The sequence below is a fragment of the Podarcis tiliguerta genome, assembly GCF_965153285.1.
Source record: "Podarcis tiliguerta genome assembly, chromosome: 8".
NCBI classification, from domain to species: Eukaryota; Metazoa; Chordata; class Lepidosauria; order Squamata; family Lacertidae; genus Podarcis; species Podarcis tiliguerta.
In genome coordinates, this window is record NC_139541.1 from 61,265,310 (window position 1) to 61,289,254 (window position 23,945).

Genomic DNA, 23,945 nt, shown 5'->3' on the forward strand with positions numbered 1-23,945 from the left:
GAATAAATAACTAAAACAGTAAGCTGGGATTGCTTGCTAAATAATAGATAGTTTTTTACATGCAGGTTTTTGTGTTTTATTTATTTAGACTATTTATATACCACCTTCCAACAAAAAAACACACCCTTTTATGCATTAATATTGGGCAAAAATCAAAACCTCTTTCAAGCCAAACTTTTCACTATTGTTTCATCTGCACTCTGTTTGAACATAGTGTTTCTTGAGGTTTGGAGGGTTCAACAGGCAGATGGAATCATGAGTTGAATTCATTAGAGAGAGGGAAGTAAGGGGAGCACATTTAACAATTATTACAATATTTCTTATTCATTTAATGCACAATCCAGTTAGAGCAATTTAATTCTGGTAATAAGCAGTGAGATACCATGGAAACATTGAATTAAAGTGTAATTTGTTTGATCAGCTGCCCTTGGTTTGTCCCTTCTGGTTTCTTAAGGAACAGAATATTATGCAGAAGGAAGAATCACATTCTCATTTGAGCTTTCTAAAAAAAATTTGCTTGAGTTTATTGGAAACTGGAATAGGATTCTCAAAGCTGAAATTGATCTCTTCTCATACTGCTTGTATATCTGCCAGATTGCTGCTGCTGAGGTTATTCCACTCTATATATTAACTTTTAAGAAGAAAAATCTCAGTTACAGTAAAAGGGGTGCAATCTCTACTGTTTTGACCTGTTGCAAGAATTAGCAGCAATTGCTCTACCTCATTTCCTAAGTTAGACTCATTTGCCTTCAGATTTGAGTAACTTACAACATCCAGTAGTGGGGAAATTGCATTGCTGTTCTTCCAAACAATACGTAATGCAGCTGTACTTGCACTTGTTGGACACATATCATATCATCTCATATCATCTCATATCATCTCATATCATCATATCAATGTTATTCCTTGAACAAGTAACTGCTAATTCTTTTATTAGACTTTATTTTCAAATCTCAGATCTTACAGAGCTTGTACAAAGTCTAAACTTAAGCAAATAATAGCAGAAAGTCTATCTACATCCATAACTGTGCTTCACAAACCCACATTTGTGACCATGATTCTTCTAAAAGAGAGTCAGTAGTTTCCATAATCGAGTAAACGTACCCATATTTCTTTAATTATACTTTCAACAATTGCCTCCATGACTATTTGTTTCTTTTTTCACAATTTTTTATTTATTTTATTTATTTATCCCTTCAACCTTAGGGCAGTCAGGGCAGTCAGTGTACATAGCTTGACTTTAAGCAATCCCTGGCCCATTCTTATTAAATAGCTAGACTGGGAGACAATCGCAAAGGAATACAGCAAGGCATGGGGGAAGAGGGGCCAGTTTTATCATAGCTCAATCAAGGTGCTCTCTCATTTTTATACCAAAATGTGGCACGGATGTGAATCAATACAAGTGACTTGCCCTGTCAGTGTCCAGTTTGGACCAAAGAGCATAGGGAAGCTACTGTATTCCATCTAGCCCAGTATCGTTTACTCTGATTGGCTGCAGGTCCCCAGAGTCTCAGGCAGAGGTCCAGCCGTGACATCTTTTCTTAACTGGAGATACTGGGAATTGAACCTTGGAGTTTCTGAATGCAAAGCTTGCATCTAAAACCCACTTCCCTAAGGCCAGTGGCTTTCACTACATTTTTTTTTAAGAGGCTTATCTTTACAGTTTTAAAAAGCAATCCAGATTCGTAGAACTTTTTAAAAATGCCGTTTTAATCTGCCTCTTGTGTCTCTTCAAATTCCGTTAGTTGCATCATATATAATGTGCACATCCCTCCTTGCCATACCCACAATGACCTGAATTGTGAGTGCTGAAAGTCCATGGTAAAATGATGAGATTAGCTTCCTTCTTAGTAGAAAACAGGAAATCCTGCTTTCCCCTTTTTAGCAGCAAATGGGACCCTGCCCTGGCAGAAATGTGTGTCCTTTGTTGCAGGGTGGAAGGAACTCTGGACAACAAATGTTGCAGAGTATACGTAGCTACAGCAGCGAAGCCACTGGGCACATCTGAGACAAAGAGAATTAAGGCGCTTAAGAGCTGCCCCCTCCCTTTGTGCTGTGCAGTGAGCAGCAGCAGACAAGGGCTATTATGGGAGAGAACTGTTCAGCTGGGTGCAGCCTCATCCTGCTGAGCAGAGGAGACGGTTGCAAACACATGTTGTCAGATGCCCACGGGAATGTTGGGACTGGATCTCAGCACTACAGCTCTGCACAACTGGTCCCTCGGATAAAATTGAATAACCTCTGATACAATGAAATACGAATCAGAAAGGTTTGCCATTATCCATTGTGCCAGCAGTTTGAGGAAGTTTAGTCTAAGCATCTGTGAGAAAAGCAAAGAGACAAATAGATAAAAGGAGTTTACTGGTGCTTTTGCCAGTCTTACTGATAAATTACAAGAAGTTATAGAAATTAGAGTGGGTGTCTGTCAGATGAATTTGTAGAACAGCAGAGTCAAGGGTTGCCCTTGAAGCTGCTTCGTCTTACGGCAATGCAGACCACTCCATTTCTCCCTGTGCATGACACAAATTTAGAGCATGGCGGGTGGGTAGCTATAGCTGGGCTTATTCTTGAATCTTTGAGTTGCTAAAGTGCTATCAGAGTATAACATTCCTTAATCTGTAAGTTGCAGAAGCAAGCAGAGTGTGACACTGTGTAATGAGTGCACCACTTTGGACTTGCTCTTGACCCAGCATATGCTGACTATGAAGAAATGATGAGAATGGTGATAAATGGAAAGCTGTAATTAAATCCATTTTGGACAGGGAGAAAGTAGCCAAGTGGGGCCATTCACTTAAAAAAAAGAGGAAGGTGCAGTGCTGCTGTCATTCAGAATCCTTGTGAAATGGTTTGCCCTAAACTAAATGGGTCAGTTTGCCTCCTTTCAATTTTTCAGGGTGTGGGTTTTAGTTTAGGAACTGTATGCTAATGGCTGAAATTTCAGGAGCAATGTGGTGGGGGTCCTAGGGTTCACATTTCTTACCACTTTTGAAATCTTGAGTCCCATTGTCATGCTTATAGATGAGGTGCTTAAAGAATGGTAAATATATAGGTGCCCCCTTCTTGTAAGTTCTAATATACTCTAGTAATGGTGAAAACAAAGGAAAATAATAAATCTGGACTGGTTCACACAGAACAAGGAAGTGAATGGCTTTTGTGTCAGAGATTTGATATTTATTTATTTATTTATTAATTACCACCAACTTACGGTTACCATGAGAGAGGAGAGGAATCTGCCAAGTTAAAAGTCACTAAGCCGGTATGATGAGCCTGTGGCCCTCCAGATGTTGTGGGCTACAGTTCCTGCCCCCATTGGCTGAGATCAATGGGAGCTGGGAATCCAACAACATCTGGAGGACCACAAGTTTCCCATCTTTGGAATGAAGGAAGATACAAATGTTCTTTTGCATGGAAATCCTATGACTTCTGTGCCTCTTGGGCTCAAAATGACTTTTCTTTGTCCCAAAGCATGCTGCTCCTATTTGAGGTTGGCACAGTATGAAGGAACTTGGTAATGTATGCAGCAGAACTGAAGAAAAATGGTTGGAGTCCTTTTGATAGATTTACAGAATGATGTTGCTTAAAATCATCAATATTTAAGTTGTTTTTTGGGGGGTGGGGAACCACCACCCTAAGAATCTACCAGGAGAAAATTAATAACGTTTTGTAGAGAAGCCTTTCATTTGCTTACCCATAGGGATTCCCGCCCTCACCCCCTAGTTAATTAAACTGGTAAACAAAATTATCTAGGTATCAGGGGAATGTAAGGTGGCTGAAAACCAGAGCTACAACAGATGTGATTACACGTGTTTGAAATAAGAGAGCTAAAATTTAAAACTGGACAGATTCCAGATCCTTATGATGCTTATTGTATAAAGGAATCAATGTTCTTTTGCACACGCAAGCCCGCATACATTTACCTCAGAGACTTTAGTTGTTGCTGTGCTCTTGAAATTCCACACATCACCCTGTAGTAACCCATATTGCAAATCCATGCGTACAGACATTGGTGACTCTTCACTTCTGCATACTGTGCTGGGCAGAGAAGCAGATGGGGAATTGCTTCTGCAAGAACAGGAATGAGGAACCTCCCCCCCCCCCCGCCCCCAAATGCTGCTGAACTTCCAACTCCCATCAAGCCCAGCAATTCCTGGCTAATGGCTGGGAATTATGGGCATTGAATTTCAGCAATATTTGGAGAGCCAAAGGTTCTCCACAGAGTTGAGTGTGTAATCTGTTCTTTATTGTGCCAGCTTCATCCTGGTTTTTGTACTTTTGCCAGAAGGTAGGCTTCATCCTTGCAGATTTGTTGGAGAAGTTCTCTAACTGTTACTAATTCTACTCAGACAATAGAATAGCACTTCAGGGTGCAAGAGAGAGATTGCTTTATTGGGTGCTTCCTCTCCCCCATGACATAAGGTTCCTTGCACATTGAAAATTAGCCAGTTGGAGGAATCCAGTCTAGCATTATCCTTGACAGTTCTGTCGAGGGGAGGAAGCCACGTCTGGTGCATCCAGTGCATTTTGTAATTTGTGCATGTGGAATGTTGCACAAATAATCATGGGTGCCTGTGGCATCATTAGGGATCAGCGAAATCTCTAGAAAGGCCCTCAATTTGCTAGGTAAAAACTTGTACGCTGGAAGTAATTTTTAAAAGTCTTTCCTATTCTTACTGTTTACCTAATATCAAATATATGGGATATATATAATATCAGATATATGGGATTTGATGGTGACAAGAATTAAAGAAAACACAAACCGGTAAGAGATTTGCAAGAATAGTCCCTTTGTTGAAAAACATGCAGTTGAACCACAACTAATTTGTTAGATTTATTTTATTATTATTTTTTAATCCTGTTGGCGAAAGCAATTGGGGATGGTGGAGCAGAATGTGGTTTGCACCCCTGTTAATACCCTTCATCTTGTATCCTCCTTTCAGGAACAGAACTTTACTGAAAGAGGAGGATCCTGCAGTTCTTATAGCAGAGGTTTTAAGAAGAAAGTTTGCCTTGAAGGATGAAGATGTAAACATGAAGAAGAACTAAAATTATGCTCATTGGTTACCTTGTAAAGTAAATTATCGTTCTCCTAAGATCTTTCTCCACAGTGGCTGCCTTCCTTGAACATCAAAAGTCCTTTAGGGATTAGGTTTCTACTCTGTATGTGCGTGTGTTGGAGGGGGGAATAATTCCTACCCAAGCAGAACTGTGAATTTGCTGTTTTCCACACAGCCAAGAGAGACTTTAAAAAGGTAAATGGTTTTCCACATTTTGAAATGAAGCATTGTTAGCAAAGTAGCGAGATGAATTAAAAAGGATCTATTCATAATTTTGCTGCAATTCTGAAGCCTGTGATAACTTACTGATAGAAATGTATCCCTTCCACATTCAGGTAGAGATGTTTTTAAAATTTAGTCATTGAAAAATGCATTTGCTCTTTTTCTCCGGACTTAACTTTTCAAGGCAATCAAGTACCTTTTCAAAGTGGATAGATATTCCAGCACTGGCTGACGAGGAAAGGGAGGCACACCATATAGCACTTGTAACCAGGTGGAGAGGTGGTAAACTTGCAGCCTTCAACCACATGCTTACCAAGTGTTAGCAAGGCTACCTCCCCTCCAGAGGGTTTTTTTGAGGGGAAACCTAGGAGTGAAAGTCTGGGCAATGTAAGAAAATATTGACTCCCCATTAAGTACATGCATTACAAGTGAGCTTTAGCATGGCTATCTGAATCCATCCTCTTGTTGACTTGGAGAGAAGCATCGTAGCTGCCTGTGCCTGCCTATGGAAGTTAGATTGCTTTTACCCTGCAGATACTAAACTGATACTGTAGCTGAAGGACGCTTCTTCCATGTATCTCATGTGAGAAGTATTTTTTATTTTATTTGTGTAGGATTTTGAAGAGCAAACCAGCTTTTGCACCCAGAGCAGTGGGAAGCCTGTGTCCCTCCAGCTCTTGCCGGACTACACCTCCCATTATCCCTGAGCCTTGGTCATGCTGCCTGAGGCTGATGGGAGTTGGAGTCTGTCATCCGCTGGTGGGTCACAAATTTCCCACCCCTGACTTACGTGGGGATGCATCTGTACTGCAAACGTGGTTGAGCGCCATGTATTTTATCTTTTAAGTTCCTTGGCTCCTTCAAAGCTTGTAATTAAGGGATAAAAAATGCAGAATGTCAGAGAGCAATTACAGAATGAGCAGCAGGATTGGATTTTGTCTGTTAAAGGTATGGTTGTGTTTAAACTCATGGGGACCTTCTCAGCCACTGTTTATTCTATATTTAAGAGCAATGACAGATATCGTAAGCAGTTATATTGTGCCTCTGTCCTCTATACAGCTCTAGGAGCATCACTGCCATTTTCTTTAAGCCACGGTTGTGAATCTGGTGCATCACGTTTTCCATGTAGCAGAGCAGGGTTCCTCTTTCTGCATTTTTCTCACAAGAGCCTTGTAGGTGGGTGAGGTTAAGAACTCATTGAATGGGCAGTTTTGACCCCTGACCTTCCTCAGAGTTAATTTTGAAATCAGGTCTCCCTTCTTAACGTTCGACAGCAGCCTCTCAAAGTAATGGCTGCACTCAGAACTCCCATCCAGTCCTTTGGGAGAGCACAAGGACAAGAAGAGGATTTTTGCACGCATTAGTGCTAATGTGTGGGTCTGAAAGGGACTCAGCTAACTTTAGAGAAGTCAGCAGCCTTCCTTAAAAGCTTGTAGAGGCTTAGGTTGTAGGGGGGAGTGATAGACATGCTGTCACTTAACCTGCCTAAGCTGTGTCGTCTGTTAATGTGGCCTGTTTGGCAGATCATTCAAGGTTTTATATATCATGTTTTATAAGCCAGGAAGTTGCAGTCACTCTCGCATGAACCTGGGATCGCTCAGTCAGTAGAGCATGAGCCTCTTAATCTCAGGGTTGTGGGTTCAAGCCCCAACGTTGGGCAAAAGATTCCTGCATTGCAGGGGTTGGGCTAGATGACCCTGGTGGTCCCTTCCAGCTCTACAGTTCTCTGATTGCTTTGGCATGAGGAGCTTGCTATATACTAAGCCAAAATTCTCCATTATGTCAGTTACAGACAAGGGCCATAAAAATGCTTCCCTTCTGGTGTGTTGTAAGCTCAGTGCTCGTTAGCCATGCAGGCTTTCTGTAGCATCCACACAACACCGTTAGCATCAAAATGCTAATCTGTATTCTTTTGTCCTTTATCTTTTCCAGGGGAAAATCTGATAAAAACAAAAATAGTAAGAAACCAGATGAAATTTGCAACGTTAAAGCAACCTCCCCCCTGCATACAAAGATCCAGATTTTTTAAAAGGTACCAATTCATTTTAAAACACAGAGAACAGAGTCCAAGGCAGCCTCCACTTTAATTCTACCTCCACCTGATACAGAAAATTCATAGAAAACTGAATGGTAGGTAGTTGGGAAGCCTTGCAAGGAGCAGTGGGGAAGGCACAGCGTAACAGTTAGAATATAAACCTTATCCCACAAAGCAACAGTCTTCTTGCTTAAGACAAAAATGACCTAATAGAGCACATGAAGACCCTGCTTGTTTAGAATGTAATCTGGGTTTTCTTCTTGACACAGCTGCATATTTTGCCAATTGCAGCTTCTGAAACCATTTACAATACTCCATATGATATAATTTCTTTATTAGGCAATGTACAAGTTATAAAGAAGCTGGCATGCAGAATAAGTATGAATGCTACATATATACCTAAGGTCTGCATCAGTTTGTTTTGAAAGTCTGCATTAGGGGCATTCCTCTCTCACTGAGCAATTATGAGTTAGTGTTTAATGACTCTATTGCCTTCCGAATCCTCTGTGAATAACAAGTCATAACATGACTTCTCACTACTGTCTGTTAGAACAGACACGCTCCCGCCTGGGGATAGGTGGGTCCAACTCTCTGCAGAGCAGCAGGCCCCCAAGCAGCCATGGTAGGATGGGCTCATTATAGCGTTGCTTTCATCACCAAGAAGCTTCTTTTGTAAAGATGTTTTGCCTCTCCCTTGAACAAAGAGGTGAGAAATGACTTTGTGACCCTCAGAGTCCTGCGTAAACATTGGCAGGCCTACCTGGCTGTCCTCAATCCCTTTATCAGAACTGCAGACGGCCTTGTTGATTTTCAAACAGAGCCCAGCAACAGATTGATTGATACTCTTCAGAGGCTTCACGTCCATAGTACTCTGCTCGAGCTGAGGATTTATGTTCTCAGAGTCACAGGAGTGCACGAAGGAGCTATAACAAAAGGGTGGGCACCTGTGTCTTCTCTGAGTCTTGGTGTCCTTGCTTGTAACTGTCAGGCTTTGGCTGCTTTGAGGAAACAAGGTGGCATGTTTTTCTCTTTCCCAACCACTATTTTTCTCTCTCAAAGCCAAATCAGGAAGAGTTCTGTGATCAGGATCCCTTTTCTCCTTTAGCTGCTGAATGAAGTTTAATAACTGAGGATCTTCTCTCCCTGCAGCAGAGTCTCTTCTTTCAGTTGGGAGGATGCAAGCAGTAGTCTGGGCTTCAGGAGGGGTAGAATTGCAAGGAGAAATGTGTAAACCTGGTGTTTGTTGGATCCATCCTCCTCCTTCCTGAAGCATGTCCGCTGGCAACATGGTTTTTCCGCTCCTAAACAGTCTGGGGTTGTTCACCTTGGAGGCACGGTTTGATGCAACAGCCAGCCTTCTGTTTGGATTGGTTTTCTTTTCCTCTGCAAAAAAAACAACCCCAAGCTGAATCTGAATATAACCAGACAGATCAAACACACAGCCTGAACAAAAACTTAGTATGATGCTGGAATGGCAAATACAAATCAGCAGCCTTCCATGGGCAATTTTTTAAAAAATAGGTATCACATAATTGCTTCCATGACAAACTGCTCAACCCTTGCCCCTGGACAGATTAGTAACACTACAAAACTACCAGTCCCCTCTGGAATCACTATTGCCTCAAAGACTCAGAAGAACTACCCACCCCAGAGGAATTCACATGGGCACCTTTCTTTGTCATGGGTTTCTGCTACCAGTTGTGGGGGGAGGCCCAGAACTGTGACTTATGCAAACAACTTGCACATGGACTCTGACACATGCGAGTGGATGGAGCAAAAGGTACTGCAGCTTTTCAGAAAAAGTGTGCCTTAGCTGCCGCCGCCCCCCCCCCAAACCCCCAACACCACTGTTGATAACTGATAGAAGAAACATTAGAAGTGTTGTTATAGGCTCCCCCTTTTTGCAGATTTGTATCCTGGGAATGAAGGATTGTTGCATGCAAGGTCTATGTTTCAGTAGATTTTAAGTTACTTTAAATTAAAAGGGCAGGAGATTTCTGGTGTTGCTGGATGGCCATGAGTGCAAGCAAGATTTTCCCTATTTAAATCAGGCATAGGCAAACTTGGCCCTCCAGATGTTTTGGGACTACAACTCCCATCATCCCTGACCACTAGGCCTGTTAGCTAGGGATGGTGGGAGTTGTCCCAAAACATCTGGAGGGCCAAGTTTGCCTATGCCTGATTTAAAAAGTTGACTCACTCCACTGGCCCTAAGCAACTCACTATTCTGCCTTTACCCACCCACCTTCCTGCAATATGAGGGCAATAGGTCTGATCAATATTCTGCCTAAAAGGAGGACTGTTCAAGAAACACCAAGAAGTTTGGTGCTGCACCATTGTTGCTGCCCGGCAAGTTAATCCTCAGACTGATGCCAGCAGACCACACTCTTATTTCCTCCCAGATCTCTGCAGCTCGCCCGTCATACCCTTTTCATGGGGATTGCAATCAACAAAACAGCTGGTCTGTCCTTTTTGAGAAAAGCGAAGTGAAAGCAAAGTAGGGTCACTTTTTGCTGCTCTTCTCAATTACCTTTTCCCATCTGCCTCTGGTTCCTCATAGGATATTTCAAGTGATTCTAAATTTGATTGTAGAGTGGGCAGTTGCTACCTCCTCTCCGCACCCTTGTTTGCAGACAATGGAGAAGCAAAGCTTTTTAAAGGACATTGTGTGGTTTTGTATAGTGTTTACACAATGCAAGGTGCAATGGAAGTGTGAAATAATAAATCCTCTTACAGAAAGCATTGCAAATGTTGTGCAGGTTATTAAACCCTATACTTTCCTTTTCATTGCTGTTGGGATAATGTGCAAACTACTGCACCTTAAGCATTTTGGCCAGCCAACATGGCAGCAGGGTGACAAAGGCAAGTTTAAGCTTTCCACTCCACGAAAGAGAGTTTTGTGGTTGCACAGCAATACAAGTTTCTGAACAGAACACAGAGAAGTCTCCAAACCCCACAAAATAAAACACAATGATAGCAGTCTCAGTATAGTAATGGAGAGGTGGTCTACATTTAAGGAATGGTACAAGCATGTTGGAAAAGAGTACTTTTCCCTTCATAGGACAGCACATCTAAAAATATTTAGTCAAAAGTAGCATGGCTTGCATACCACTTATATGTGCCAATCCAGCTAGGACATGCGTGCCCATATCTATCCACCAGGCATACAGGTACAGAGCACTAATCAGATATTTCACAATCAGTCGTGCATAAAAATGAATGAGATTGGATCTGGTCACTGTGCTCCCTGTCCCAAGATGCTTGGCACTATTGCTGTGTACCTGACCAGAGGCCAGACACGCAGCTGGATCAGGTCAAAGTGTTTCTCTCCTCACAAAGTCCAGCCTTGGCGTATTTGACTGTAGTTCCAGCCTATACATTTTCACTCACATGAGTAAAAAATCACACCAAAATTTTAGAGATTTGTTTGGAATGGGGTTAAAATTTAAATAGGGGATCTAACCTAATTTGCTATAAAAACAGAAGGCACCCATTCGGCTGAACACCCTGTGCTCTGCTTCTTGACAAATCCAATATTGTAAACAGAGGTGCTTCCATTTGTTTTCAGCATATGGAGCCAAGTGCAGCAGAAGCCCCACTGACACTTTGCTCATGTATAGGGTGCAAGCAGGTACAGTAAGGGTGGGGAAACACTTGTATCAGATCCTCAGAACTCTGCCCGGGACTTGAGTGTCTGTGGCCCTGCTTTGCACCCAGGTTCCTGCTTGGCCGAAATGCACCCTTGAACTCTTAATGCCTCTTGCTTACCTGGATGAAGAACTGAGAGGGATGTATGCAGAAACTAGCCTACTGCACAAAGATATCTTTTACATTCATTGACCAGCCCACTTTACCTCTCGTTCCCCCCCACCCCTGGCATGTGGGCCTTGAAAAGTCCAATGGGGCACCGGGACTGAAAAAGGCTCCCTGGTGTAGAACAATGAATGCTTTAAGCCCTGCCGCCCGCCCACAAAATAATCATTGCATATGGGTGTGGAATCAGAAATCCCCATGCACAAACCCCTGCTCACAAGTAGGGGCTCTGCCCAATTGGGGCACTTGAATATTTGCCCTGATAGCATGTATCTGCTACTCATGAGTGGGAGCTCCTGCTTTGAGATTTTCTGCTCACACTACCACATGCAACTGGGTTATTTGCAGGGAGAGAAGAAACATGATGTCAGAGGCAGTGCTTGGAGTGCAGCTCTCCACCTTACTCTAGACATGAATAGGGCTGCAAACTGATCTGGAAGAGGCTGGAGCCAGACTAGGAAACCCACATCCCTGCAGATGTTGCTGGATTCCCAGTTCCCACCAGCCCAAGCCAGGAGACAAGGGTCAGGGATGTTGGGAATTGTAATCCAGCAACCTTTGTAGGGGCGGCACAAGTTCCCTAGCCCTGACCTTGAGTATTTTGAGCATCACATCCAGAATCCCAAGTTCCAGTTGCCCGGCTTCCTCCCATGACATGTTCTGGCTTTTGCCCTCAGCTAGAACACAAAAAAACACCAACATACCTGCTTGTTGTGTGCTGAAGAAGGTGGAAATGGTGGTTTGCTTGGTGCATTGAAGAGGTGCTTTTGTTGGAAAAGGACAATGCGAAAGTTGGTTCAGTGTTCTTAATACTGGCTTAGCCATGAAGCTCTGGGTGGGAAAGCAGAAATTCTGTGTCAGAATTCATCACCATGCAGGAAATCATCCCTTTGAATAGCAGTTGTTGGGAGTCACAGGTGGGGAGTGTTGCTGTCACACTCAAGTTCTGCCTACAAGCAACCATGAAAACAAAGTGCTGGGCTAGATGAGCCTTTGGCCTGATCCTGCAGGGTTCTTATGTTCTCTCCCTTATTGTTCAGAACTGATTTATTCCCATAAATGTTAGTTCCATGGGAACAGGACTTGCACGTGGGCCCTGTGACAAAGTGTTGCAGCACCTATTTAGGGGTCCTTCCAACCAGTCATGGCCCTCCTCCAGGACAGTGTTTGTTCCAGGTTTGGGCAGGCCTGCATGGTGTCTACCTCCTCCCTGCACATTTCCCAGTATTAAGTGATGTCCCAAGTACACACCAGCCACAAACTCACCAAGTACAGTGGTGCCTCGCAAGACGAAATTAATTCGTTCTGCGAGTCTCTTCGTCTAGCGGTTTTTTCGTCTTGCGAAGCAACCCTATTAGCGGCTTAGCGCTATTAGCGGCTATTAAAGGCTTAAGGGATTAGCGGATTAGCTGCTAAAAGGCTATTAGCGGTTTAGCGGCTTAGAAAAAGGGGGTGGGGAGCGAAAAAAAATCTCAAGACTTGCAAGACATTTTCGTCCTGCGAAGCGCATTGAAAAACGGAAAACCCTTTCGTCTAGCGAGTTTTCCCTCTTGCGAGGCATTCGTCTTGCGGGGTACCACTGTAGTCTTAAAATTATCAGCTGGCACCCAGGAATGACAAAACAATTCTCCACCATATGCAGATCTGGCACCTTACAATGTGGAGTTATAAAAACATATTTCCAGGCTTGTTCCTCCATTACCTGTATTTTGCGTTTTTTAAGGGCTGATGTATCCAGCCAGACACCACAAGACTCAGACTGCTTCTGCGCTGGGCTTTTGGCCTTCTGTTTCATGAGCAGTTTGTCTTCTGTGTTCAGATGATGCAAGGCTTTCTGCAATCTAAGAAGAGAGGAGAGGCATGCATGCTAAGTTATACCAGCCTCTGTGGCTGCAGAGGAATGGTTGAAAAGTATACACCTGCCTCAATAGCTTCAGGGCTGAAATAGGCAAGGGATAAGGCCAGCCTATATTATTGTTTCAACACGTTGATACCATCTGCTTCCACACCCATCTCAGTGGTTGGTTGGATGCAACCTTCATGGTAAACAATTCTGCGTCTGACAATGAATGTGGAAAAGCAAACTTCCCAGGAGCTCAGCCCTCCCCGTTTTATCCTCATATGAACCCAGCCAGGTAGGTTAAGCCAAGAATATGACTAGCCCATGGTCCCCCACCAAGCTTCATGGCTAAGTGGCAATTTAAAACTCGCATCTCCCTATTCAGCTACTTAAAGAACCTGAGTACCTGCTGGATCAGGGACATGTAAATTCCACAGCAGCCACCCCCAGCCCCAAAATGCTGCAGACCTCCCCACTACCTCTGTCAGTTGCTATTGACTGCCAAATCTTTTTTTTTTTTTTGAAACCTTTAATTGGTTTTATATTTTTTACAGCCTCCCACCTTTGAAGGGAAAGGATTCTCTAACAGCAAACTCAGTTCCCCAAGCACTGACTCTTACGTTGCCATGCACATTCAGTGAAGCCCCTGTGGTGTACCTATTCCCCACTCAGCCATGGAGCTCACTTGAGCCTCTTAGCCTAGACCTATCGCACCGAGGTGTAAAGATAAACTGGGGAGACGGAGAGCCCCGTACACCACATGGAGCTCCTTGGAGAAAAGGTGGGATGCAAGAAACAAGACGGAGGTCTCGGCAGGCTGAAGGAAACCCAGAGCTTTGCACACACGAAACAGCTGAGGGCGAGAGGGCGGGTAGGAAGATCAAACTATCCCAGGAGAACTGAGCATGCTCAGTGGACACTGAATGCTTCCTGGTAGAGTGGGTGGCAGGCAACATTTTGACGGTGGTCCTACTTGCAACCTTTTTAAAAAAAGAAGAATAAAATTCCCACCATTCCTCCAAGGAGCTCAGAACAATGTGCACAAAGTTCTCGCTATTTCGTCCCGCGGAGGCTGAGAGAAGGAGCGGCCCAGGTTTTTCTCAGTGAGGGCAGGATTGCAATCTGCGTCTCGGAAGCACCGCACCGCCCTGCCTCCCTCCCTTCGCCCACCTTGCATTTGCAACAGCATTACCTGCATCCGAGGAAGCGCCAACAAGAGCCTGTCCCACCAGGAGACTTTGCGCATCTGCCCAGGCTTGCCCTGTTGCAAAGCGATTCCCAGAATTCAACGTTCCCGCGTCTCAAGCCCCGCCCCTCGCCCTAGGAAATGCCCAATAGCAGGGGAAGCAGGAACCTTGCCCCGCCCCCTAGCCTCTTCCCGCCCCCTTGCCCCGCCCCCTTCTCGCTCTCTCTCGCAGCTGCGCCCAGCGGGTCTTTGTGAATGTTTTGCGACATTCCGGGCTAGCCGTCTCTATCCCCACATCCCTCCCCACCACTCTCTCCACACACGCTATTGCTATTAAGCCCAGGCCAACGAATGCAACAATTTTAACAGCTATAACCACGGAGATTACTCCCAGGGGTCCAAGACAACTCTCATTGTGCCAGAGATCTGGACAGACACACACCAAACACGAAAGTGGCTGTGTAGCTCAGTTTCAAAAGTAATCCCACAAAGAGCCAGTGTGGTGGAGTTGTGAGTGTCAGATTGGGAACTGAGAGACCAGGATTCAAATCCCCCCACTCAGCCATGAAGCTCACCAGGTGAACTTGGGTCAGTCACCTCTCAGCCTAACCTACTTCACAGGGCTGTTGTGGGGATATAAATGCAATAAATTAAAAAGACAAAGTAGATGTGTTGATCCAGAAGGTGGAGCAAAAGGGGGGTACAGAATCCACAATCCATACTGGGGCAATCTCCCTGCATTAGGCCCACGCACGACAGTCAGTGAGTGTACAGCCTGTGTACACAAATAGCTGAGCTGTACACTCCTATGTTATTCACATGTAGCCTTCGACGAGTGTAGTCTGTACCAGTGTACACAACAGACTTGGACAAATCAACTGAAAACATTATTTCAGTATTTTAATATTTTGTTGGAAGCCGCCCAGAGATGGGTGGGGTATAAATAAAAAAATATTATTATTATTACTACTACTACTACTACTACTACTACTACTACTACTATGGTCAGCTGGGAAAACATGAAGACAGGAGGCCCACATTTGGCCAGTCTTAAGCCTAGACTGTGGGGCAGAAATTCAAAGGAGACTCTGTTAGGTACTGCACAGGTTTCAGGAAGCACCACCAAAGGCTGCTTTGAAAAAACACAACTTTCAAAAGCATTCATTCTTTATCAAACAAGCTTTACTTTTCATGATGTATGACACCAGTATTTATATTTTTGTGCTGCGGATTTTATTTCCTGCATATTTTAGCATAGGTTTTGATTATATTTTACCACATTTCACACAGGACAGAGAAGGAAGTGCATAGCAGCACAAAGCTAAAAGATGTAGAGACAGCAACCATCAACCTAGATGACTCTAAGGGGAATTAAGACAAATTCATGGAGGATAAGTGCAAGTAGATAAATGGGTACCAATCCAGCGGGAAGGTAAACGGCGTTTCCGTGCACTGCTCTGGTTCGCCAGAAGCGGCTTAGTCATGCTGGCCACATGACCCAGAAGCTGTACGCCGGCTCCCTCGGCCAATAAAGCGAGATGAGCGCCGCAGCTCCAGAGTCGTCCGCGACTGGACCTAACACTCAGGGGTCCCTTTACCTTTTTTAATACTACCAAAGGCTACCAGTCACAATGGGTATATATTACATTCTGCATTTTGGCAGAATATGCCTCTGGGTCCCAGTTGCTGGTGAACACAAGTGAGGAGAGCCATGCTGCCCTCATGTCCTTGCTTGTAGGGCTTCCCATGGACATCTAGTTGGCCAGTGGGGGGATGCTGGACTAAATGGGTCCTCCGCTCTGATCCAGCAGGGCTTGTCTTATGCTCTTAGAACAGGGGCTCCCAAGCTGGTCCCTGGAGCATCCATGGACTGAGAGCTTCTTTCTTCACTATCCGTAAAGTTGAGGAGTTCCCTCCCCACAGAGGTGCTTTACAGCTTTCAGTGACTGCTGAAGACACACTCATTTACCCTGTCCTTAGATGTATGAGGTATGTTTCCAGGACCCACCCGATTCCTCTGACTGGAATTTGTTTTATCTGTTTCTAAGGGCGGGTCATCGTCTCAAGGTGTACATTTTAATCCACATGTGAGTCCGCTACCCACGTGTCTCCCTAGGGCCTAGGCACCCTCCCAAGGCAAACAAATACTATTTATTTGTTTAGCCAAAGCCATCACAAAAGATAGAACACTCCCAAGAAGTTTAGGATCTTTCTACTGGAGTTGTAATGAGCATCTGTTATGAGTATGTGTTTACCCTTAACCTTATGCCCACAAGAAGTTCACACACACCCTCCATGCACATTTGCGTACACACATATACAGGCTAGGAGCCTTAAGTGGGACCCTTCTGGAGGCTTCACCCAGGGCAAAAAAAAAAACTGGCTAGAAGCCACCCCACCCCCCATAGCTATAGCTTTTCTTGAAGCCTAAAAGAACACAAAGTCTGGGGGGAGAAACTGGGTAGATCTACTATGAAACTAATGAAGCTTAAGCTTTAGATGTTATAAGAATTTTAAGGTCTTAGATAGGTAATAAATGTCAAAACTGTTAGATAATCACTCAAGATGCTTGATATCACCAGTTCTGCTTCAAAAACATCACGGCTTCCACCTCTCACCCTTTAAAACTATCTATTCTAAACTCTAAAAACCAATCTTTCCATCTTTCTGTACCAAAAAGCAAAGCTGGGCTGAATTTCAACCCATCACCATACACCAGAACTTAAGAATTACCCTCCTATGCTTGCAGATACATTGCCTTCCATGTAGCCATAAATTGGCAGAGTTGGAAGGGACCCTGGGGTCACCTAGTCCAACCGTCTAAAATACAGGGTTCACAGCAAGATTTGTACTATCAGAGAGACACACACAGATGTAAGTACAGACGCACAACTGGGAAATGCCCTATCATGCAAGCACACATGTGTACTAAGGGAAAAAAGAAGGAAGGGGAAGATAAAAGTACCAACTTCATATAGGAAGCCTTTAACAAACCTTAAGATAAACAGTTTTAAGAGGGAATTTACTTTCTTAAACGAAAGAGTCTAAGGGGTGCTTATAACGCATAAAATACCCAGATTGGGCAAAGTTTCTAGAGAAGAATTATAAAATAAAGATAAAGAGAGAACAATTTCCTGAACTTGCATCGTAAGGGTAAGCCTAGTATATAGGATAGGAGTAACCTAAGGGTTAAAATAAGCACACACAGAAAGTGAGAATGGAGTTCCTAGCAAACACTCCCCCCCCCTTGCAGTTTCCTCATGAAAGGAAGCTTACTTGGGAGTAAATTTACCTGTTAAGGCACAGAAGTAAGAGGGGGGTGTTTTCCAAGAAAAGAGGCCAGGAAATCCTGGCTGACTTTACAGAGGCTGATACTGGGAGTCAAAATGGTTTCAGGGAGTCAAAATGGTTTCAGGAGGTCTTCCTGTGCTGCTCCAGACATTGGCACATTTATGAACATTTATTATATATATATGACCTTAAAATTCTATTACAGTACCAAGCAAACACATACATAAATAGATAAACCACATCTGGAACAGCACAGGAAGACCGTGCTGAAACCATTTTGACTCCCGAACTGACCAAATGTTTCCTCTGCAAGGAGGGAGGGGGTGAGGGAACCTTCCCATTGTCTCAGGAATTTGGTAATCACCATTTAAAAGGAATGGCCAGACTACCAGGAAAGGCAATCAGATAAGGCATTATCAGATAACCTGGCAGACAGGAAAAACAACATTCAAATTTCTGTTGTAGACCACCTTTTCTGTGATGTAGGTATGATGTTTGTGGGGAATGGTCTTGGGTTACACCCCTTCTGTGATGTATGTATGATGTATGGAGGGGTGGTCTTGAGCTCCAGGGCAGGGAATTTAAAATGTCTATATAAGGGCAGGCACACCTTTGTTCTGGGTCCTCCTGTGTGTGAGGGGAGCACCCTGTTGCAACAGCTATAATAAAGATCAGGCTTACTAGCAGCTTTGCTTCTCAATATTCTCTGGTTAGCCTCTGTTATTTTCTCCTACCGATAAAGAACCCACTTAAGGACTCTATATGGGCTCTTGGATACCCAATAAGGGAAAAAGGGCAGATTTTGTTTACAACACAGAGCCCCTGATCCTGTGGGGCCCCCAGAAGCGACATTAGACCCAATTTGAGTTGCACTACTCAAGTTGATTAATTTTCTGTATTTCAACCATAGGGACCAACTCCCACAAACCAGATTGGCACACACTATTATTATTATTATTATTATTATTATTATTATTATTATTATCTGTGGCATCTGCAAAAATACAATTTAAATTGTAATAAAACACAATAAATGAACTATTGGAAGCAATGAAAATAAAATGAAAAATCATACAGCATCTAACACATCCCATTACAACAGGAAAATCATTAACTGACCCTCAAGGCCCTTAGCAATTTTCAAGTTGTCCATGGAGAAAAAGTTGGTGAACAGCTGTCTCAGAACTTACAGGAGAGTGTTCTTTGCCAAAGCTGCTAAGAGAGTCTTTGCGATAAATTGGGTGAAATAATTAGCTGTTTCTTGAGCTGAAGGCCAACTGACGTAATAGTACTGGTATGTTACTGAAGTCTAACTATTGTGTATTTTTGTTATTTTCCACTGGAAAGACTTCCAGTGACCTTTACTTAATGTAGATAAACTGACTTTGAACAGAGAAAAAGAAGCAGCTTGTGAGACTCCTCAATTTTATCTCCCCTCTCTCCTAGCCAGTGGTGAAGCTGCATGCACTGCTACCAGGGGCGGCGAGCAGGCGGGGGCGTAGCTGGCGCCCCAGGGGCGTGGCGTGGCATGCATCCCTGGGGTGTGGCCCACCACCCGCAAGGCCATGCCACCTGATGGGGCATGGAGCGCATACTGGGGGCATGGTGCACCGCCTGTGGGGGCTTGGAGCCCAGCGTGGGGAGTGCGCAGCTTGTGTCTGGGTGGGCCGCTGCAATGGCACCCTACCAAATAGTGGTGCTGGGGGCGGTCCACTCCCTCCACACACCCGTTCCTCCGCCAGTGCTCCTAGCAGGTTACTCAGGATGCCTTGCCAGGCAGTGCTAATCCTGGGAACAGCACTGCCCGTTATCCAGCGGAACTGAAGAGTATCACTCCTTGGCAGCCATTTTCTGATCTCTAGTCCTCCATAGGAAGCTGCCCTGTACTGAATTAGACGGTTAATCCATTTGAGTCAGCAAGGTCTACGCCCAGTGATGGGGAGCTTCCAAATGCATTTTAGGCATCTTAATTTGGCCCGCGGGACTGTTTTCCCCAAGCCACTCTGTCCTGCACCTGCTGTCGTATATGACATCAGCTGTGGGATGGGTAAAAATGCAGCTCCCTGCCAAAGGTGGGACTTGCCAAACCCCTGAACCTTTGCCTGTGTGGCTTGATTTCAGATTGCCCGGGGCAAAGCAAAACACTTTACCTAATGGCATGATGATATCAGGTAATTGACAGATGAGGAGCCGCATCCACCTGCCCAAATGGCCTGCAGGCTGGGCCCAGCTCCCCCTCTTTGACTCTTGAGCTATGCTGACAGTGCTCCATGATTTCAAAGAGGGGACGTTCCCAGCCTTACCTGGAATTGAACCTGGGACCTTCTGCATACAAAACAGAAGTTCTACCACAGAGTTACAGCCCTTTCCTGGAATCTCTGCAGTTCTTGCAGTGGGGATGGTTGGAGCAGGCATGGCCAGCCCTGCCATTGAGCACAGTGAGTCACAGGTATCCACATTTTCCTTTTCCCTCCTGGCTTCCCTGCAACACACCAACCTCTCTGCTCCTCTAGACTGCAGGCTTGAAAAGTCCACCTCACTCTTACGTACCAGAGGGTGGGAATAGGCACACTTCCACAGGGGAATTTGCAGCAAAATCCTCTCTGCTCAAAAATTAGTTTCAGCCCAGGGACCTCATACTCCTAATGGCTTAAAGAGAAGAAGGTGGAAGGGCTGTTCCAAACCACGGGGGCAATCATGGAAGAAGCTTCCTGTGACAGCCTTAGTGGATCCAACAGGCCTGCATATGGGGAGGTAGTCTTTAAGAAGATAATTCCATCTTCTCCACAAGTTTTTTTAAAGAGCAGGACAGCAGAAGTCCTCCTTTGCCTAGAGTCCCCCTGCCAGGAAGAGAGAATTGTAGCCCCTTGGAAGATGCTTTCAATACAAAGTCCGACCATTCACCTACCTAGTTCAGTTAGTTATACCCGGAGATTTACTGTATTTTTCGCTCCACAAGGTGCACCGGACCATAAGGCGCACCTAGTTTTTAGAGGGGGAAATCAAGGGGGGGAAAATCACTGTCTTGGCTTCCTCTTTAGCCGCCCGCAACCTCTCCAGCCGGGAGAGGCTGCGCGCGGCTATGACAATACCCCCACCTCCCGCAAAAGCCCACAGGAGCCGCGCATCCTTTAAGGAGCGTGCAGCTCCTGCGGGCTTTTCTACGAGTAGGGAGAAGGGACTGACTGGCCACGTCAGTCCCTTCTCCCTCCTGGGGAAAAGCCATAAGAGCCACATGGAGCTTGTGGGCTTTTCCTGCCTGCCTCCCCCCTGCATTTGCTCCATAAAATGCACACACATTTCCCCTTACTTTTTAGGAGGGGAAAAGTGTGTCTTATGGAGCGAAAAATACGGTATTTATTTACTGCATTTCTATCTCACCTTTTTCTCCAAGGAGTTTACATGGTTCTCCCCGTCCTCATTTAATCCTCACAACAACCCTGTGAGGAAGGTTAGGTTGAGAGGCAGTAACTGACCAGAAGTTACCTAGGGCCAGATTAAACCCTGCAGAGGCCGCTAGGCAGTCAAAATCTCAGGGGTCGCAAATTATCTCCTAATACGTTTTTTTATTTTACCAACCAACAATTTTAATAAATGAATTTTATTACACACTATTATTTTGATTCGTTGTTGTGGGGGCCCTAAAAGGCATGGGGCCCACTCTGTGTATTTGGGAATCCGGCACAGAAGTTACCCAGTAAGCTTCATGGCTGAGTAGAGATTTGAATTCTGGTCTCTCAGGTCCTGATCCAGTGCTCTAGCCATTGCACCACCACTGGTTCTCTGGTACCAGGGATTGAACCTGGGACTGTCTGCAGGCTCTACCACAGGGTAGACTAGGGCTCTGACAGACCCTACCATAGGATATCCCTAGGACTAACCCTAACAGGAATTAGAATTGAAGGTCTGTGCCCCATTAGAAAGCAGTGCATTCAGGATGCACAGTTTGGGGCGGGGTATTTTGGCTTCCCCCCTCTCAGGCCCCCACATGTCTTGGTCTGTCTCTCTGTCAGGCATCCAGCCCAGACAGGGTCAAGCTATTTAAACATGGCATACATTTAACCTCACTTTGGGCTGTCTGGCTGGACCTTTGCACAGCGGGTGAGTAGAGGACGATGGACTCAGCTATTGGGGGTACTGATAAAGCCTGCTCAAAAATCAAAGTCCCTTGATTCATCCCTCTTTGTCCCCAGGGACTCTGATGCAGGCAGGCTGGGAGGACTGCACCATTATTAGACTTGGAGATTTTACTCTCGCCAAGTTTCCTTCCAACCACCAAAGAGGAATATCTCTTCTGCACAGTGGAACAGGGTTTGCTCACCTGTGGCCCTCCAGATGTTTTTTGACTCAAGCTCCCATCAGCCCCAGCCAGCATGGCCAATAAATTATCCAGCAATCATCTGGAAAGCCACAGATCACCCCTCACCCAAAATAAAACTTTTTATGCCAGGGATGGGGAACGATTTTCAGTCCAAGAGCCACATTCCCTTACAGGCAAACTTCTGAGGGCCACATGTGAATAGTGGGTGGGATCAGAAGCAAAAGTGAGCGGAGCAATGAATTTGAGTTTTGCCTTTGTCCAGGACGTTGATTCCTAAACACACTCACACATCCCTCTCTATCCTCTCTCCAGACAAGGAACAGCCATCATCAGATGGACACATTCCAGCAATGCAAAAATACTTGAGTACAGAGCAGAGTCTGTGAGGGGTGTGGCTTGTAGAAAGTCCTGAGGGCCAAATGGAGAGGCCTGGAGGGCCGCATTCAGACCCTAAGCTTGAAGTTCCAAACCATTGTTAATAGGGGATTAGACCAACTGACAGAGGATAAGTCTTTCAATGGCCACACCACATGTACTTCTACTTCTGTTGCTGCCTCTCCCTCTCCCTGATCTGCACAGTTTTTGCTGCCGCCACCAGCGCTCTTAAAAAGTGCTCCCAAAATTACAGGGGCCATGTCACCTCTCGCCCCGTTGCCATGCTCTGAGGAAAGGGTCTGACATGGGTGGTGGTGAGGAGCAAAGATTTAGTCTGCTGAAGCAAACAGAAATGACTAAAGACCCTAGCAGCTCCTTAAAAGAGGAACAAATAGCATTTAACGCATTAACTTTTACCATGTCTACCCTGAAATAAATCCCCTGGAATTTAACAAGGTTTTTGCCCAGCTAAGTGAGTATAGAATTAAACTATTAATAGTCTTTTAACTAGTTGTTGTTTTTTTAATAGCATTTTCTATTTAAAGTGGCCCAAGATCATTTTGTTATTTTTAGACATGGGACTTATTTGTGCAGCTGATTAGCTGCCTTGTTTTTGCACAATTTCTGGACTCTTCTGGATCAATTAGGCTGCAGGACAGCGGGGCTGTTGGCACTGGGTTCTTTTCATTCTGGCTTCCTGATGTGGGTTGCAGAATGGAGGCAGGGTGCAATTGCTTATCGCATGTGAGCAACAGGAAGGAACGTTCTTCTGTGGTATATACAATGACGCACCCTCCACGCCACATCTGCTTTGAGGAGTACCAGCTGGACTCAAGGCAAGGAATCCAAAAGGGGCCAGAGGCGCCTGGGGAACTCTCCTGAGCAAGCTCTGGGCACTCTGGGGGTCTCTGCCAACCCAAGGGCCGCAATCCTTCATGGACAACCTTCCAAGGGCCACATGCCAATGATGGGCAGGGCAACAAATGTTGCTTCTCTATGTGCAATAGGTGTCAGTCCAGCCACACAAAAAGGAGATGTTTCTACAGGCCCATCGCAAGCTATGTGTTTCTTTTTAAGCCATGCAAGGGCTAAAAATGCAGATAACATTGTGTCTAAGTGGGCTTTCATCTGCTTGCAGTAGCAGGCAGCAGAGGGCAAACCCCAGCTGGACACTTTAAAGAGCCCTCTGCTTCCAACAAAGCTTTCCCAGCTTGGATGAACAGAGGTCACATCCTTACTATACATTTAAAGCACTCTTAGTCATGGAAAATCCTAGGAACTGTAGTTTATTAAGGGTGTGTGCACACTCAAAGAATGACCTCCAAATCCTCCTAAACATCTCCGCAGAAGCTTACAAAAAGCTTGGCCTATTGCTTAACATTCAAAAAACCAAAGTGCAGCACCAACAAGCACAAAACAACCGCTCTGCAGTGCCACAAATGCAACTCAATTGTGTAATGTTGGAAAGTGTCAATCACTTCTCCTACCTGGGCAGTTATCTTTCCACAACGGCTGACACTGATGCCGAAATCCAGCATCACCTGAGCTCTGTGAGTGCAGCTTTCTCCCGATTGAAGTGCAAATCTAAAAAAAAGTAGTATAAACACTGACAACTGGGAAACACTGGCCTGCGAGCACTCCAGTTGGAGAACAGCTTTTACCAAATGTGTCATGGACTTTGAAGACGCTCGAACTCAGGACACAAGGGAAAAATGTGTTAAGAGGAAGGCACATTTGGCAAATGCTCACCGTGATCAACTCCCGCCCGGAAACCTATGTCCCCACTGTGGAAGGACATGTGGGTCCAG

General features: G+C 44.9%; 2 protein-coding genes across 15 annotated transcripts in view; one reads left to right on the forward strand and one right to left on the reverse strand.

The window, feature by feature from the left end:
• The window catches only part of MTFR1L (mitochondrial fission regulator 1 like), a 26,363-nt gene extending 16,310 nt beyond the window's left edge, over positions 1 to 10,053 (forward strand). For 9 of the 11 annotated variants that reach the window (XM_083455947.1, XM_083455953.1, XM_083455951.1 and 6 more), the window contains one exon: positions 4,938 to 10,053. In XM_083455947.1, coding sequence (XP_083312073.1) covers positions 4,938 to 5,043 — 106 coding nt within the window. In that variant the 3' untranslated portion in view covers positions 5,044 to 10,053. Of the gene's footprint in view, positions 1 to 3,465; positions 3,509 to 4,937 lie in introns of all 11 variants that reach the window. The other 2 variants (XM_083455946.1, XM_083455955.1) reach the window with 1 other exon arrangement.
• Positions 7,631 to 23,721, reverse strand: AUNIP (aurora kinase A and ninein interacting protein). Of its 4 annotated transcripts, none has more exons than XM_083455753.1 (4): positions 23,625 to 23,721; positions 12,827 to 12,965; positions 11,829 to 11,955; positions 7,631 to 8,694 (listed from the first exon to the last, which is right to left on the reverse strand). In XM_083455753.1, exons 2-4 carry the CDS (start codon positions 12,917 to 12,919, stop codon positions 7,781 to 7,783), a joined length of 1,134 nt encoding a protein of 377 aa, XP_083311879.1. In that variant the 5' UTR covers positions 12,920 to 12,965; positions 23,625 to 23,721; the 3' UTR covers positions 7,631 to 7,780. The 4 variants fall into 4 exon arrangements, with proteins under 4 accessions (XP_083311879.1, XP_083311881.1, XP_083311878.1 ...); XM_083455755.1 differs by lacking the exon at positions 23,625 to 23,721 and adding an exon at positions 19,745 to 19,763; XM_083455752.1 differs by lacking the exon at positions 23,625 to 23,721 and adding an exon at positions 14,157 to 14,268.
• Between the last annotated feature and the right edge of the window lie 224 nt (positions 23,722 to 23,945).

Bases quoted from the DNA above. Each gene is read 5' to 3' on its own strand.
- AUNIP (XM_083455753.1), bottom strand. From the start codon at position 12,919: ATGAAACAGAAGGCCAAAAGCCCAGCGCAGAAGCAGTCTGAGTCTTGT. The intron at 11,956-12,826 runs GTAATGGAGGAA...TTTCCCACCCAG, and splicing joins TTAAAAAACGCAAAATACAG to AGCTTCATGGCTAAGCCAGT. The intron at 8,695-11,828 runs GTATGTTGGTGT...TTTTTTTTGCAG, and splicing joins CTTCAGCACACAACAAGCAG to AGGAAAAGAAAACCAATCCA.